A 17,318-nucleotide genomic window follows, 5' to 3' on the forward strand; every position below is an offset into this window, starting at 1 on the left:
TGAACCTGAGAAGTATATTTTACTTGACCATGATATGTTGAGCCCTGAACATTCTTTTTATTCCTCCTGTCTTTCTCCCTTATTTCTCTTCTTTCTTTTCTCATTCCTTCAGCCACTGGGAGAATGGTGGTGGGCTGTTTGCAGCAGAAATAACAATCCTCCTTCAACCACCAAGACCAAAGTGAGCATGGAGGGTAAAAGCAGAGAAAAGGTGGGGAAACAGAAGAGGAGGGGGGGGGGGGACTGTTGCAAGGCGCGAGGCAATGCCATTCATGGTGCAACTAGAGCTTTGTTGTATCTCTCCTCTCTGCATTTAGCCAGCAGGGGAGAAGGTAAACAGTATTGATAAAGAATAGGGAAAAGAGTGAGAGAAGACAATAGAATAAAAGAAAAGAACAGCACGATACAACTTAGCAGAAGGCAGAGTCAGCACCAGTGGTGGTGCAGCATTAGTATCTTTCTTCTTCCTTGTCTATTTCCTCTTCTCCATCTTCTCATCCCTTGCCTCTTTGCCTTCCTCTCCTTCTCACTTTTTTCAGCTAGAACTCAATTCCTAGAGTCGTCAAACCACCCCGTGCATATAGACGAAATTCAAACTGGCCTTAACTCCTAAGAAAGCCATACCCTAACCCCAAATTAACAAAAACAAGCCCAGCCTGATTTAGGCCTAAAGTCCCTGCTTTGTCTCAGCCATATAGTTAATCCCATGGTGGATTTGGGCCCAACAGGGTGCCTGCTATTGATCCAAATGTCACATTAGGCCACCATGGGCCAAGGTTTCATGATAAGAGCTCAAAAACACCATGGCCAGGTTCACAACATTGTCAATGCTGCATAGCATCAGTCTAATGTCAATCTGCTCATGATCACCAATAGCACACACTGCCCAAATAAGTAAAACTCATATTTGCCAACTCACTAAAATACCTCTCTAGAGGCTGATCATCAGTTATCACTTTTCAGGTTTTGGTATTAATCTCATGCTCCAGAAGTATTCAGGTTTGGCTATTAATCTCATGTTCCAGAAGTATTCAGGATGTGGTATTAATCTCATGCTCCAGAAGACCAAGCACATTAAAACATAATATAGATAGTCAACCTGTAGCACTTCTCAGCTTCATAAAGCTGCTCAAACTCCTAATGTTCAAAGTGATTAACTTCATCAATGACCAAGAGAAAAATGCCCCTCTAAACCGTCAAAGATCTAGTTAAGCTTATAATTAGGAACGGTATGCACTACAATTCAATTCCTGCCATGCCAGGCTCCATATAATTATATTGTGTTATTGTTTTTACTTTTTATAGTTATATGAAACTCCTATTTATCATGACATGAACTCATTTAATATAAGACGGATTCTCTACCTACCCTCACTTCAGGTCCTCCTAGGTTTTATTATGACATTGCTAGAAATTACACCTTGCCTAGCTTTATCTAATCAACATAGCTTGAGAACTCCAACTTGTTAGCTAAAGTCGTTGATAACAGAACCATCTCAACTTCCTTACCGAACATATGTTATCAACACCAAAATTTTGAAACCTAAGCATATAGAAGGCATACTGGTCATGTACCAGGATCTGCAAGGAATGGCATGCTCCCATATACTCATGGTTCACTGTGATAGATGATACACCCATGTTGATATGGCATGCAATATGGAGAGGTATAGCATGCAGCACATGATGATACAGTTGGCATTTCCAACCTTGACCATCACACAACCTTAAGTTTCCCATTCCTTGAGATCCAAAACTTTCTAGAACTCAGAATCTCATTTGCCCCTCCATTTGCCAGGGCATTGTCAAAACACTGAACTGATCATAATTGACTGTAGCCTCCTCCATTATCTTTCTATGAACCCTCTATCTTTTCTGATAATTGCATGAATAACAAAACTGCATTCCGAATTTCACTAATCCGCATCAAATCAGCTTTTCTTTCTTTTAATACCCACAAACTAGTATTAGTCTGTTATCCTCATTCATTTGAAACGAGAAATATAACATTGAAAATTTATTATCAAGGTAGCCAAAACTTTTCTTCAAGTTTAACAAGTGTTCTTAAATCAACTAAATCTCCCTATTCCTCAGAGTTTTCAGACATACACCTGCATGATATAAGCAAGAAGGAACTTAGCATCAACTTCAACGCAAACAATGGAAAAATATGACTCTACTGAAATCAGAATCTCCAGGACTCATGGAAGTTCAATGACACCATAGATTTTGCTCAAAGTGATGTTAATTCACCATAAAATTAAATTACCAAAAGGATTTGTTTCTATGCTATTTTTGCACATCATGAAATAAACAAACGCTAAAGGCCAGCATTTGTCAAATACTGTGTCTTCCTAGTGAAGCTAATGATCAATAAGAACTTTGAAACTTGTCTCGTATAAAAGCTTTCTGGCAAGCACAAACCTTCTCCACATTAGAAATCCCATCTTGCTTTGTCAACTAGCATTAAATTGCTCTAAGTGGCAAATGCAATTTCTTCTTCCCTTCCAAACTAGGCAGTACTTCAACCAGAACTAAATTCAATTTAGAACCATGCCCGCCAGATATCAAAACCTCACTTTAAAGGGCTCAAAGATTTACTTGACAATTTGCTGAGCCATCTTCCTCAAATCTACAGCAGTCTGACTAGGAGGCAATCTGCTCCTCCACTAGCAGTTAGCCTAAGCTTGAACAAATCTTAATTGTCTTTCTCTACTGGTAAAAAAAAATTGCCTTTATCGACATTATTTTTCATGATTTCAAGTTGACTAGTCAGAACCGTTAACACCTTACAAAATGGGGAAGCTTTGCCATTATGACCTGTTACAAACTAAACAATGGCCTTCTGTGTATTTGTTTGAACAGATGTGATGGTCCCCTAGATTTTAGGAAAATCACTCTGCCTCATTTTGTCATATGATACAGAATATTGATCAAGCTATGTGAAATTGTACAAATAACTCGTTCTGAAGGTGCACCATCCTACCATAATGAAACGTTGAGGAAAAAACTTGTCAGTGTGATCAAAGTTGCATAAACTAGGATGAAATTATATAATAGCAAAACAAAATAGTTGAGCAAACGGCGGCAACAACAATTAACAAATGCAGATATGCATATTTCAAAATTATAATCCAATAATTTCGTCAAATCTTTAATGAATAAAGGGTATACCACCGGCCTACGTGGTTTGCCTTCCATCTAGCCCAATATTTTTTCAGAAAGTCCTTTTCTACATTTTGTTGTGGGCTTGGAATTGCATTACCAGCTGCATAACCCTGAAACATTATGCAACATATTAAAAAAATTAGGGATCAAAGCAAGTGAGCAAGATGGACAAGCCATGGAACAACCCAGTAAGATTAAGTATTTTACGCAGCAGAAGTTAGAAAGTTCTAACCTCATGTTAACTATGAATAGAATAGGACTGGAGTACTAATACAATGATAAATTTATATATTATGCAAATTAGGAGTTTATCAATCATGATCTTTAAAAATAAGCTAAATAAAATATAAATGTCTAATTAACATCCAGCGTGACATATGAGTTCCAAAAGCAGAGCATCAACATATACATGTAATTTTTTCCCCATATGCAAGCATTAGCCCTGGCACCCATATGCAACATAACAGAGACAAATTCCATACTATATAAAGTAGCAAAATTGCCATATTTCCATAAGCCTGGTCCTCACTGACCATGATATCAGGGTTAAATCCACAAATCATGATATATGCAGCTGAATCCCACATCTTATCGATGCATACTCTGACACCACATATGCAGGAAGATATAGCAACCATAAAGCAGCTCTTAGACTATAACAGTCATTAGGGATGTAGGTGTGGGCATATTATGTATGTCTGATATCAGTCATACATTTAAGCATGAAGTCCAAGAATAATTTTATATTAAATTCACTTATGCAACATGTGTACCACAACCAGGGCCTTCAAGATGTAGTTCATGAACCGAAATACAAAATCACTAGATTAGAACCAAGCATAGCATAGTCATGCAATTAAATCCATGTTCAATCATATTCAACAAACCAAACTTACACAGATTCCATTTCCTGTCCAAGAGGAAGGGCAAGAGCAGAATTTGTTGCTATCAACCAGGTTTTTGTAATTATTTCACCTATCCAACTAATCAGCAGACTGAGTTAGACCAGCTCTACAGTAACTGGAATAAGAAGTCCATCACCAAACATTAAAAAGAAAAAAACATCACCTAGTTATGATCCCAACAATTTGGGATCCTGGGAGAAGCAAAATTTTTTGCACAAAAAGTAGCTGTCCCAGGACTTGCACCCATGCCATTGTGCTTGTCAGCCAAAGCCCTTAACCACTGCACCAAGTAATGACCCCTTAAGCCCCACCACCAAACATAATGAAGAATAAGTGATCAGAACTAATGATGCCTTCAAGTTTACACTTAGTTTCAGAAGAAACAACCAAAACCTGCAGAAGGATGACTTTGGATTGTGGTTTGAAGGCTTTTAGAATTACAACTCAAACTTAGTTCATTTTTAATCACTCCTTATTGCTATGGATTGATTTCCAAGAATCTTCAAATAGGAAGTTAAATATATCACAATAAACCTTTTAGGACCTGTTTCAGAAATCAAACAGGATGGGCTGGATTTTCGATAGGAATCGAGCCCGTTAGCCTGCGCAGCTCCTTTTTTTCTAAAGACCCATCCTCAAGGTTAGCCATCTCGGTACTGAACCATGTACCAGTGAAATCCCACAATAATATCAGTATGCAGTACGATATGGTAAGGTTGGTCATTACAGGGCGGTTAGATATACCGGTATAGTATGGGGCGATACGGCGAATGCTGCACGTCCTGGTCTTCATCTAAATCCCATCTATAGGTCTATTGGACCGTAGGATAAAAAAAAGACCTATGGAGGTCTTTTTTTTCCTCCCACAGGATTTGGGTTGGAAAGGGATCAAGCTGATATGGGCCTTTGCTTAAATAGACTGTGTAATCCATAATCCAACAGGAAATCCAGTAGGATTATCGAGCACAATCCTACTGGATTTCCCAATCAAGCCCTTATTTGTTTCCTGCTTTACTAGGAGGTCTACTGAAATTATCAAATCGGAGTGGTTGCAACTAGTTGAGCTCATAAGGTAATTGGGTGTTGGATGCCAGTGGGGTCCGAATCCCAACCTCACCCAGACAAACTTCTGTTTAGAAAAAAAAAAAAGAGTAGACGCAACAACATTCCCTCCAGACTTTTATGGATGATTGCCTGACTTCAATCTACAAATGCGCCCCCTTGCAGCTGAGGGGTTAGATGGGTGTAAGGACTTAGGAAGAGCAAATCTTCCAATATTATTGTCAGATCAAAACTTTCATCTTTTATCTATTTCTTTTCTTTTCTTTTTCCATTAATTTTTCTTTATATCCAATTCAAGCCAACCTATCCACAAACCTGAAACCTTGTCCACTCCAAAAACCTAACAGCAGCCATACATTAGGACTGGCAAAACCCAGTCATCAATCAGTTCAGCTTCAGATTAATATGTAGTGACAGCAAATATTATCAGCTGCTCACCAAGTCCTCTTTAAAAAACTGTGCAACAAGCTTTAGTTGATCCTCAACAGCTACAGAACTTAAAATCTGAAGTAGCCCTTTCCTTCAAACCAATTCAGTCTCAATTCCAGTCCAACCACAACAGATCTGATCTACTGTCAATCCCTAAATTCCTTCGGCCACCTATTAGAACTTATAAGCCCTTCTCACGTCCATACGTCCTGTTCCGTGTCATGTTTGGTTCTGCAGCAGAAAGATAAGATATGGAAGTTTTGTTGCTGAGTTTTACCCAGTGGATCTGATGAGGACAGGCTCTGGAGATAATGTTGTAGCTTCAAATTCAAGATAACATCAATCAATGATTTCAAAGCTTCTAAGTTCTCCTCTAATACATCTCTGAAATTGTTAATTTTTGGATTAATAAATTTTAATTGCTTATTTATGTCATCAGATGACTCTGTCGGTTTCATATGCATGCCTTTCATATCTAAAGTTTTAACTTATGCATCCTAATCACTAGCTTACCTATGCATTTGCTCGCATGTTGATCTCTTCAAATAGGATTGAGATTATATAATCTGCTTCTGCATTCAAGTAGGTTGTAAATGGCACTAGCTGCACCTTAACCCAATGGAATATCTGTCCCAGCTTGAACAAAAACTGATATTTAAATTTTTCTATCGCCAGACCAACTGGGACCCAAGTGTTTGAGCCTACTGTATTTGGCTAAACATTTTCAATGGCACATTGCTAACCACCACATTCCTGTCGGGGGAAATTTGGTCATTTCTATCAAGCAGAGAGACCTCCCATATCTCTTCTTCTCCATCTTCCTCGCTTCTCTCAGTTAATTTTCATCCATTTAGCAGTTCAATCAAGTTTCTTTATCAATTTTCTTCCACTTTGTCGTCACCCTATTCTCATCTAAGGAGATCCGTTATCACTTTGCTGCAGATATGAAGTATATTTGGATCCACCATCTAACATTATTTACAAATGATAATATGATCCTTTGCCCTAGAAAAAGTAACATCAAACATTTCATCAGAATAGATGAAATAACTTCTATTACGAGTGATTTGCATCAAGAATAAAACTCAAAGACAAAATAATCAAGATTTCAGAGACAATAGGGGGCGGCCTAGTGTACGAGCTCCCACCATTGTGGGGTTTGGGAAGGGTCATATGTATGCAGCCTTACCTCCACATGAAGAGAGGCTGTTTCCATGTTTTTAACTCGTGACATCCAGGTCACAATAGAACAACCTTACGGTCCTCACCATTGTGCCAAGGCTCACTCTCTAGGTTCCAAAGACAACTGTTTGAAAATTGCAAAAATAACATAAAATTTCATGCAAACTGAATTGAACAGATATTATAACCATAGTGATTTGTATTAGGATAAGATTAGGACAAACTTTTGGTTGTAAAATACTGCAAGAATATTTAATGAGAAACCTAAAGAGAGCAAAATGAGAAACCTACAAAGATTAGAACAATCTTCAAACATAAAAAAGGACACAAAGTAACAGATAGACAGTTTTTGAAATTTCAACTACAATTTACCCATTGACTTAATTGAGAAAAAGAGTGCATAAAGGATCACAGCCAACTAAAAGCATCATTAATTGATTTTGATTTTTGACATAGCAAAATCAAATGTAAAATTTGTCAAATTACACCAATATAGAAGAGAATTCATATGAAACAAAGAAAAAAAAGCAACAACTGCTATTACAAAAAAAGGGGAAAAATTGTAAATTAAACAACCACTAGAGTTCTAGCTTCATGCCTCATGGCTTTTGTGTATTTTTTCAGTCATTTCTACAGACAGGAAGAGTATAAATTGATGTACTGAACCCCTAACTCCTAGTAGGTAGCTCAAAAAAGACAAGCATAACAATAATGGTGGTAGTGGAGAACATGTGACACCAGTAACAGTAGAAGCAGCAGCAGCAAAAAATGCAGTCAGAGTAACGAACAAACAAGTCATAGCAAAACAATGGAGGGCTGGATTGATAAATATTCTTGATACAGTTTAACATAATACCTCTAGGGAGCATCTAACATCCTCCACGGTTGGCCAGATGATAAGCGGTTTTCCTGAACCCAGAGGTGATCCGTCATTTAAAATGCCAGATGACATAGACACTGCTAACTCAGCTAACCACCTCTCATCCAATGAACCAAGGGAAGAAAACTGCAACAACTTACAAGTTACATTTTACACCAGGAATACCGTAAATTAACTCATAAGAAATTCAAGTTACTACACGAATTAGGATGAATGGTGCTATAGCAGGAGAACAGAATATTAGTAACGAGACCAGAGTTAGTGTTTGGAAGTAGTTACACTATCATTATATCATGACGTCTGATGCCCTAAATTTGAAGTATAAGAATCATACAAAAGCAGTGAAAAATAGGTTAGTGATTCTTTTCACCAGTGAGAGGATATATTTCACTGGTCTGAGGTTTGATTTAAATAATATTTCTTACTTATAGTGTCTAAAAGCAGGAAGTCATGTAATTCAATACAAATCAACAAAAGCTGTAAGCATTTCTAGAATGAAAGAGATGTGCCAAATCTAAAGTAACACCATCTTTCCATTATCTATGCCATCATCATAGTTCAGGTCCAGTTCCTGTAATATCAATGTATCTATCGTTAATTTTTCAAAAATTCAAATGAACTATTTCACCAACTGTATAAGTATAGTCCGATCAATAGCAGAATGAATATTTTTTTACCAAGCCCACATGTAAACAACATTAATTTCAACATTCAATAAATTAACCTCTGTGTTCCCAAAACCCAGCATCACCAGGAGTCATGTTCAGGCATCGATGGAAATAATCAAATCAATCTCTATCAAAGTATGGATAAATTTGGGCTGTCTGTATGTTATCTCTAAGATATTTGCTACAGCAGGTTTAAGAGATTCAGAAACAAACTGCTAAGGATCCATCATGCTAAAATCTAATTTATGCTAAAATCTAATGCAATTCCAGTAAAGTTAAGCTATCTAGGAAGTTCTTGGAAATGTCAACGTAAAATCTTAGAAGTCTATCCATGCTCAAGGTATATGATATATCTGCACTCTGTTAGAGAGGCAAAGTATCTAGCTGCAGGTTTCCAATTCAATGTATACAAACAACATAATGTTACAATAAAAAAATATGCTCAGAAAGGTGAAAAATTAACCCACCAATACCTGGTAAACAAGCGGGGATTTACAAAATTCTTTGTCAAATATACATTCTTCAAGGACACCTCGCAATTTCATATGGCCCCAGTTTTTCAAGTTGGTACCCTTATGATATCCAGGAACAGATGCAATCAGCCTAACCTAATAGTTTAAAAGTTATGAGGCAAAAAACATAAGATTAACCATTCCAACAGACATGCTAAGTTCAACAGTAATAATCTAAATACAGAATATCTCATTTTACACAATAAAACATGCAAAAAAAAAAAAATCACATCAAGCACCAAAAGCTTTAAATAATCCATAATCCAAGAGGCTGTATCAGTTAGCATAATTCAATATAATCAAATTAAAGAATCAAAAGGTCATTTTAGTAGTGTCTAAAAAGGAAATACTAATTGAGGAATAAATCTAGATGGACCATAATTACAGTTAAAGCATGCATTTTTATGACAAATAACTTGAGAATTTCCCAAGGCATGCAAAAGGTATAGGAACAAATGAAACATAAACTCGGTATGAGGGAAAAAAATTCTTGGGAGAACATATGATATTACAATCAATACCTTACATAAGAAAATATGGAAATAAGGAAGATGATAACTAATTGGAGATGTATCATGACACCCAATTGCAAGCTACAAGGACATAAGGGCAAGATACTATCTTTCTTGGGTTTACGCACCTGTGCTGGATGTGGGTACCACTCTAGGTGTTGGATCCTTTACATCCTCCAATGTTAGGATACACAGACTCCACTAAAAAGAATACAAAATTTGATTGAGGGTACATGGATATGCTGTACATCATCAATTCCTAAAGGGCATGGCTTTCTTTTAATTTAGTCTTCAGTGTCTAATTTATACAAACTTTCCTCTCACTGTATACATACTTATAATGTTTTAAACTTAAGCCTGCCTTCTGCAGATTTGTTTTATTTTTTATATACAGGCTGGGGACTAAAAGTTAAATGACCATGAAAAAAAGAGATCTGAATTACGTTTCTTTTTGTCAACAAGACCTAATTGTAAAGTGGCATGAAAACCAGGGAGTGGGGAGTTAAGTTTATATTCCAAAATCAAATATCAGTACTTCGATTGATTGAACTGTATCACCCACCAATGTTCTCCTCTTTAATGAAAAAGAAAAAAAAAACATGTATATTTCAAGTGCCTGAATGCAAGTTAAATAGTCCAAACCCAAATTCCATTCTTTCACTACTCCTAATGCCACCAGCCTCAGTCGCTAACCCAGCTTATCCACCAGCTTCCTACATCCACGACCAGCATCCTTATCTTAGGTACGTCCTCACCCCCACCACCCCCCGCCACCACAACCGGGATTCCTCTTCCTTGGAAGCAGAGGCTTCTCCAATCTTTAAACTTCCATCTGGGGCACATATCCCATACACATGTTTGTCATGGATCAACATGGTATATTAGGATTAAGTGGCTAGGTCAAGTACCTAGATGCTATGAAAACTTCCATGTGAATGAACACTACTGAAAATGCCCATATCTGGTTTGAAAATGTTATGTGCTGCCCATCCAATGCATGATGTTCCATAGATAGTACAGAAATCATCAACAGTAGCATTTACTGCACCAAGGTGGTGATAAAGTACAATAATCTATGAAGTCATAACTCAGAAGGGGCAGCTGTTATAATAATAAAACAGATGAGAACAAATTCTGTCAACTAATTCAGTTTAACGCTTTGTTTAACAATACTTTCTCAAGCAATTGACAGAAAGATTACATGAAAATGTAAATATCCCTGCAAAGTTTAAGGTTTTGGGCCTTTTGGCCAAGGCATGTGACAAGAGTGCTAATGAGAAGTATGAACCACGTTAGTGAGAGAGGTAACCTAAAGGTGTGTATAAAGGCCCGCAAGGATATGCATGCAGAAGCAGTGACGAGTAGTAAATGCATTTATATTGCATTGAGCCTACAACAAGGTCTAATATTCAAGGGTGCATTTGAAGTTGTTCCTGCTTTTTAAAAGTCATTACAAGGAAGCACTTTCATGAATGTATTACATAAGAAGCACTACTTTGTGCATTTGAAATCTGGTAGCCTACAACAAGATCTAACATTAAGGGTACATTTGAAGTTGCTTCTGCTTTTCACAAGTCATTAAAGGAAGCACTTTCATGAAAGTTATTACATAAGAAGAACTTTCGTGCATTTGGCATCTGGAATTCATAATGAAGAATTATTTCTTTTCTAGTCTATTAGTAATGCACATTCGTGGGAATGTGTTTGATCACATTGCAGTCCAACAAATCCTTAACTTGATCTACAGTCAGTATTTCATCTCAAAATCCATTTAGTTATTACAGAAGAAGCACAATTTTGAGCATTTGGTCTCTGGTGTTCCCATAATACAGAATTGTTTTTTTTTCTAGTCTATTATTATATATATAAGTGTCGTGTTTGATCATATTTCAGTCCAACCTAACCAGAAGAGAACCCCATTTGATCTACATTCATTTTTTCATCTCAAAATCCAACCATCTAGTTCTTTGGTCAAAGTCAGGTTTTTGGTCTAGCTTGAGCTAGGGTTGGGTCAATGCCAAACCATATGGGTCCAGCCCAAACTATGGAGCAATGTCGAGGAGGAAGGCTCCCCTCTAGTTTAGTAGACCCAAATGAAACTTTGTTTGGGACCAGCATCTAACTTATAGATTTATATATATGATTTACTTGGGCTTAAAACTGGTTGGAATCACCAATCTAAGATTTTTCAAACCTAAAAATTGCCTTACATGGGGGTGAGGAAGGAACCAAAAAAGTGTCAGTTTCTTGGCTTGGATCATCAAGAAAACAAAACATGGAGCAAATTATACAAGCCTAGATGATTTTTTTTTCTAGCTTCTCCTAACAGCCAGTTCTTGGCTTACGTTCAAATGATAAGCACATCTCAAGTTACATAACTAAATATTTATTCTTTACAAAAGCAATTATTTTACCTTAGAAGTCATAAAAGGACTTCTTCTCAGCAACATCAAACGCATCCTATGTCTCAATGCATTTGTTGACGATGAATCAAAAAATATTTGAGAGGTGCTAAGTTTGCAGCTAATAGAGTGTTTACTTAATAAGAAGTATCAAACCCATCCCACTTCCCTATGAAGTTGAACATAGTAGACGTAGAAAAGAAAGAAAACATATGAACGCAAAGGATATTCCCTCTGAAATTTTAGCTTACTTAAATATTTAAAAAAAAAATCAAAGAAAATGGAGTGATGAACAATGATATTATGCGGATTTAGGCACAAGATAACATTGTGGAAAGGTATGTCCAGACTAAGTGACTGCACATGCTTTACAGACGTGAACCTGGCACTATGAATGAAGTTGGCACCATGAGGGCCTAGGCATGAAAGGTTAGAAGGGAATACGACACATGAAGTGAAGTTACTTCATTTATAAAAGTGTGGCAGGGATCAGATGAAAATGACATAGGTATGTTCAACATAAAAAGTCTTTGAATGAGACTTAGCTATGCCATGAAGAGTCAAGAAACAAGAAAGCGTAAGACAGCCAGGATGGGAATTAATTTAAAATAGCAATCACTGTCCTTTAGAAGCAGAAAAAACAATCAGGGAGCAAGATATATGATGTCATAATGTTTTTGTTGGTTATTATAATGTTTTATATCCAAGAGGTTAAGATTTAGAACCAAGCAAAAATCAAATTCTGAAAGCATCTATAGTGATTATGCTCACTGTTGTCTTAGACAACTCCAGGACCCAATGGTTTATGAACCCTCGATTGCTTGCTTCTTGATTATCTACTTCGCAAAATCATGTGTTAATGTAATGCAACAATTCAACCAAGCAACTACAGTGATGTTTTTTTTTTCTCAGTACCAATTCTGTTCACCTAATCTAAGATGATATTTTACTTCACAAACATATATTTGAAAGGTGTGATTTTTAAATGATCTCAAACTGCAGACACCAAGATTTCATGATTTTAATTGACACACATAGCCACTGCACTAAATATTCATGAACATATTTAATGTTGTCATATCCTTCATAACAATCAAGTAAATACAAATAACTAGAATACCCTAAAACATCCTCTTCTATTAATAAATCAAAAAGCATTTGAAGCATGTATTCCTTGATTAAAAAAAAGTAAGAAGTTGTGCTGAAGGAGAAATAGCACATTTGCACCGCATTTAGTTACAAATACACAAGTTATTTTCAAGAATTGCTGAAACAGCAGATACTGCAATACTGCATATCTATCAATAAACATTATAATGTATTGGAAACAAGATCTGCTAAAACAAAAAGGACATTAAAACTGGTTCAATAAGTTGCAACCAGAAAATTAAGAGGACATTACAAAGCAGACTGCTAGTCGACCCAGAAATGATAAATCAAGGTTTCAGGTGCTGGCCTGTGCCAGGCCAGTACAGGAACCAAGCACAGGATGCATAGCAGCCAACAATTTTTAAAATATAGGAAAAAAAATAGTGCTATTTGGTACAGCCCAACCGCCAACATCCACAGTCGAAATCTTTCGGCGGATTGAATTTGAAAAATTTCCAAATTATGAATTATGATACGAACATCATGAGTACAGAGAAAGAAATCAGGTGCAAGAATTAACTAGCATGTAAATTCTCAACATGATACAAACATTAATATTCATATTAAATTTTGATTTGACCCAAATAAAAAAGAAAAGCTAGCATTCCATCACTACAATGCAAAAGATTTTTTTGATGATACCAGCAACATAGGAGCAAAAGTGAAAAAGCACTAAACAATTAACATCCAGAAATGCATTATAAACAAAATCATGTCATTAACCAATTTGCGGATATAGGTTCAAATGGAAATGCTTAGAATAGCGAAGCTACAAGCAACTCAGAACACCAAGAAAGTAGTTTATGAAAATTTAGATCTACAGAATGAAAAATGGGAGGATACCTTTGAGCTGCTATAATCAAAATTTTTGAAGAAGGAAGGATTGATGTTAACATTGCCAACCACAGGCAGATGGACATTAAATTCAGGCCACTGCATATTTATTGGTGGAACTAATTAGTTTGCTTGAAACATTTCAGCTTAATTTAGTAAATCAAGGAAGACAAACAAAGATATGTTACAAGTAGAATGCTCCAGGCCAGAGATGTTATATGAGGAAAATTATATGAAAATAGCAATCTGAATAATCTGAATTCAAAAAACATTATGTGCCCAATGATGTTCACACGACGAAATTAGAAGACGTGGAGAAAAAATAACAGATGGGGTTTCAATGTCTGAAAAAAGTTATCCTAACAAAAAGTGGAAATTTCTTATGCAATACAACCAGAAGTATATACTATTTGCAACCAATTAAGTCAGTAAAGGTCAGCATGCAGAGACAAGAAGAATCCTAGGCAACAACTAGGTGGACTCCATAGTGCCCAAAGCACTTTGTAAGCTAATGTTTGTGCAACTATGAGTGCATGTGCATATCCTTGCGTGTTTATACACCTGCATATCCTTGCATGTTTATACACCTGCAGTGAGTCCTTTTCATGTGTTTGCTTGTGTGGAAAAGGAGAAACAACATACCTTTAGCGCGTTGAGATAATCAACCAGGTCATTTTCAAATGAAGACCCTTTGTTCAAATTCTGTTGATCTTTCCATGGAAAATCTTGCATCCATAAACCTTGGGTTTTGTTGTTCCAGTCAACATAGATTAGATTTGCAGTGTGTACAACAACACGTACACCTTGAGGATATACAAGAAGCATAGCTTTGGAATGGTGTGTTCCATATGAAATAGGAAGTGGGGGCTTGTGAAGGATCCAATTTGCAGGTCTATTTTTCTGTTAATCCCATGAACAAAAGTATATAAATATTGCTAATAAGGAAATGAAAATCAAAAGGATGGTATGTAATCATAGGTACTTTCAAATGGTCAACTGTAGCACCACTTTCTCCATGAATGACAAGCACGTGAGGGATTTTCCTCAAATCTGGACATCCTGCAAAATATGAAAACGTGGATTCTTAAACTACATGCTTGGCAAGAAAGTGTCCACACAGGAGAATAAAAATTATGACTTGGAATACTGGAATGAAACCAAAAGCCCCAATAAGTATGGATCTCAGAGTTTCAAATGACAGAAATATGAGAAAACATATGTTCTCAAGGAGAACCTATAATGCACGTGTTGGAGGTACATGCCCTAAAAGCACCAAAGGAATGTTTGGAATTAAAATGTCAGTTAGTCTCAAGTATCGCATCAGTTTAGCTAATGGTACATTTGCACCATATTGGCAGTATCAGATTTCAGCCATTTCCACCTTAATATCACATGGAAACTCTTGATCTTAAAAGAAATAATCATATGATATAAGTATTGCATCATAATATTTTTAACACCATCCTCACAATATATATAAACAGCACCTTACACAGGCATTTTACTTCTTTCAAATTTTTGGTATGAAACCAATGGCAATTCATACAAACTAAACCTTCTGATTGGTAATTCGGCCTAAGGAACAATTTGCATTTAATGATTCATAGCATATATGCAGTATTACCCCATCAAGGAGCAAATAAGTTGAAGGAAAGAATCATAAGCAATGTAAGAAGTTAAAAAATAGGTAATGCATAAGCCAATTTATAATTAAAAAAAGTGTAATTACTATAATGTTGAACTTACCAGACATCAACCAATCAATGTCCACCATGTAATTTGACAAGACAGCAACAAGCACGTTCCCCTACTAATACATAAAACAAGATTAAAAAGTTGAATTCATTTCTGAGTCCAACTAGGTGATCCATGATGGAACAAAAAGTCGAACATGAGTCAAGGTATGACGCCCCAGCTATATTATTCCTATAATTCCACCCACTACCAAATTGCTCAATGAATTAAAGGACCAAAAAAATGTTAGTTTACATAAATGGCTAGCAGTTAAGAAACTGTATCTCCAGAACACCAAAAGACATCTGACATCCTGACAAGATCTAATAATTTTTTTTTTCTATATGATTTTCTCAACTTTCACAAAAATCATTCCGAAGTGACTTCAAGATATGGTCCATCTACGAAACATTGGTTCTTCAACTACAAGTATATTCACCAATATAATTAAGATATAATATGATAATCAGTAGCAAACCAAATCATGACATTCAATTGCATTATCCCTGTTCCATTATATAGCAAATGTCCTTTAAGGTGAAAAAAGGAATTCAGCAATAAAATGGAGCTTGGATCAAAGTGGCAAGGACTTAAATTGGGTTGACATGAATACTTCAACAATTCATGGAAGCACACACCACATGTTATTTACAATAAAGACGCAACTGCAGCATTTAACAACATTGTAATAAAGGCATAGTTATTGAAGAAGACAGAGATTGTGCTATTTTGAAATTTCAACATACTCTTTTTGAGAAAGCATAGATGGTATAAAGAAGAGACCAACTTCAAAGAAATTGATATCGAGAATATCCTTTTCCTGCCTTTTTAATTGGAAGGGTTGCACAATTATAAGAGGCAAGCATATCTAAGACTGAAGAGCGTGAAAGGAATGGTTTTGGCTGAAACTTATTGACAAGACCATATAAATGTGTATTTCATTTGGTTCATTTGGAGATCAATCATCCAACTAAAACAAATTATTGCTTTTGGTTTGATTTCCAGTCATGATATAAAACATTTGGGTCTACTTATCTTGAACACAAACTAACTGCATAGTTCAGTCAAATTTATAAAACAACTGACACTATAATGACACTAAAAATTAATAAAAAATAAATAAAAATAAAAAATAAAAAACTTAGATGGCAAATGGTGCTGTGGAAGTTACAAAAATTCACAATACAGTTGAGGTCAGCAGTCCAGGCAAGAACAACTTATGCACATTTGTATTGATTCTTAATGGAGTTGGTAGGCATGATCTGTAAATGTACTTTTGTTTTGCAAGTGTAGCAACCAGCAAGCTACCACGCTGTGACAGACATTCCTTCTTCTAAGGAGAAAAAGAAATTAACAAGAATTTCTTGAAGTTTCAATATCTCTTCACCAAAACTACATAGTCATGGATTGCCAAACCGACCCAAATCGGGTGGTTCAGCCCATACCAAAGCTGGCCCATGATGGTTCAGCCTCTCCGATCTGTTCGGCCTTGGTTTGTAAAAACCCTCCTCCGACCACCACTATGCAGCCTCAAAAGGCCTCCCAAGCTTGTTCACTTGCAAGGGCTTCGCGCTCATCTTGTCCTTACCAACCACTGCCACTGCTCCTATGTAAGTCTTGCCATCTTCCACTCTCTCCCCCTCCCTTCCCCTCTCTCTTGGTTAGGTTTCTCTCTCTCTGTCTCTCTCCACCTCTCTCTCCCCGTCCATGGTGGCCCTCCTCCCTAGATTCTGGCATGCCTCCTCTCTCAGTCTCTCTTCCTCTCTCTCTCCCTCTCCCTCCCTTCCTCTCTCACTCCCACTTCCTCTCTCTCCTCCCTCTCCCCCTCTTCCTATTTTGCATACACCCTGAAAAGGTATACTGTAGACATGTACCAAACCA

The 17,318-nt window shown here is 36.5% G+C and overlaps 1 protein-coding gene across 10 annotated transcripts in view; it reads right to left on the reverse strand.

The window, feature by feature from the left end:
• The window catches only part of LOC105052040 (tyrosyl-DNA phosphodiesterase 1), a 43,750-nt gene that overhangs the window by 19,316 nt on the left and 7,116 nt on the right, over positions 1-17,318 (reverse strand). For 9 of the 10 annotated variants that reach the window (XM_073252299.1, XM_010932747.4, XM_010932741.4 and 6 more), the window contains 7 exons: positions 15,450-15,510; positions 14,686-14,762; positions 14,346-14,603; positions 13,713-13,802; positions 8,768-8,902; positions 7,603-7,752; positions 3,175-3,278 (listed from right to left, as the gene is read on the reverse strand). In XM_073252299.1, coding sequence (XP_073108400.1) covers positions 3,175-3,278; positions 7,603-7,752; positions 8,768-8,902; positions 13,713-13,802; positions 14,346-14,603; positions 14,686-14,762; positions 15,450-15,510 — 875 coding nt within the window. The remainder of the gene's footprint in view (positions 1-3,174; positions 3,279-7,602; positions 7,753-8,767; positions 8,903-13,712; positions 13,803-14,345; positions 14,604-14,685; positions 14,763-15,449; positions 15,511-17,318) is intronic. The other variant, XM_073252298.1, reaches the window with a different exon arrangement.

This window comes from Elaeis guineensis, chromosome 2, assembly GCF_000442705.2.
Source record: "Elaeis guineensis isolate ETL-2024a chromosome 2, EG11, whole genome shotgun sequence".
In the NCBI taxonomy this organism is placed as follows: domain Eukaryota; kingdom Viridiplantae; phylum Streptophyta; class Magnoliopsida; order Arecales; family Arecaceae; genus Elaeis; species Elaeis guineensis.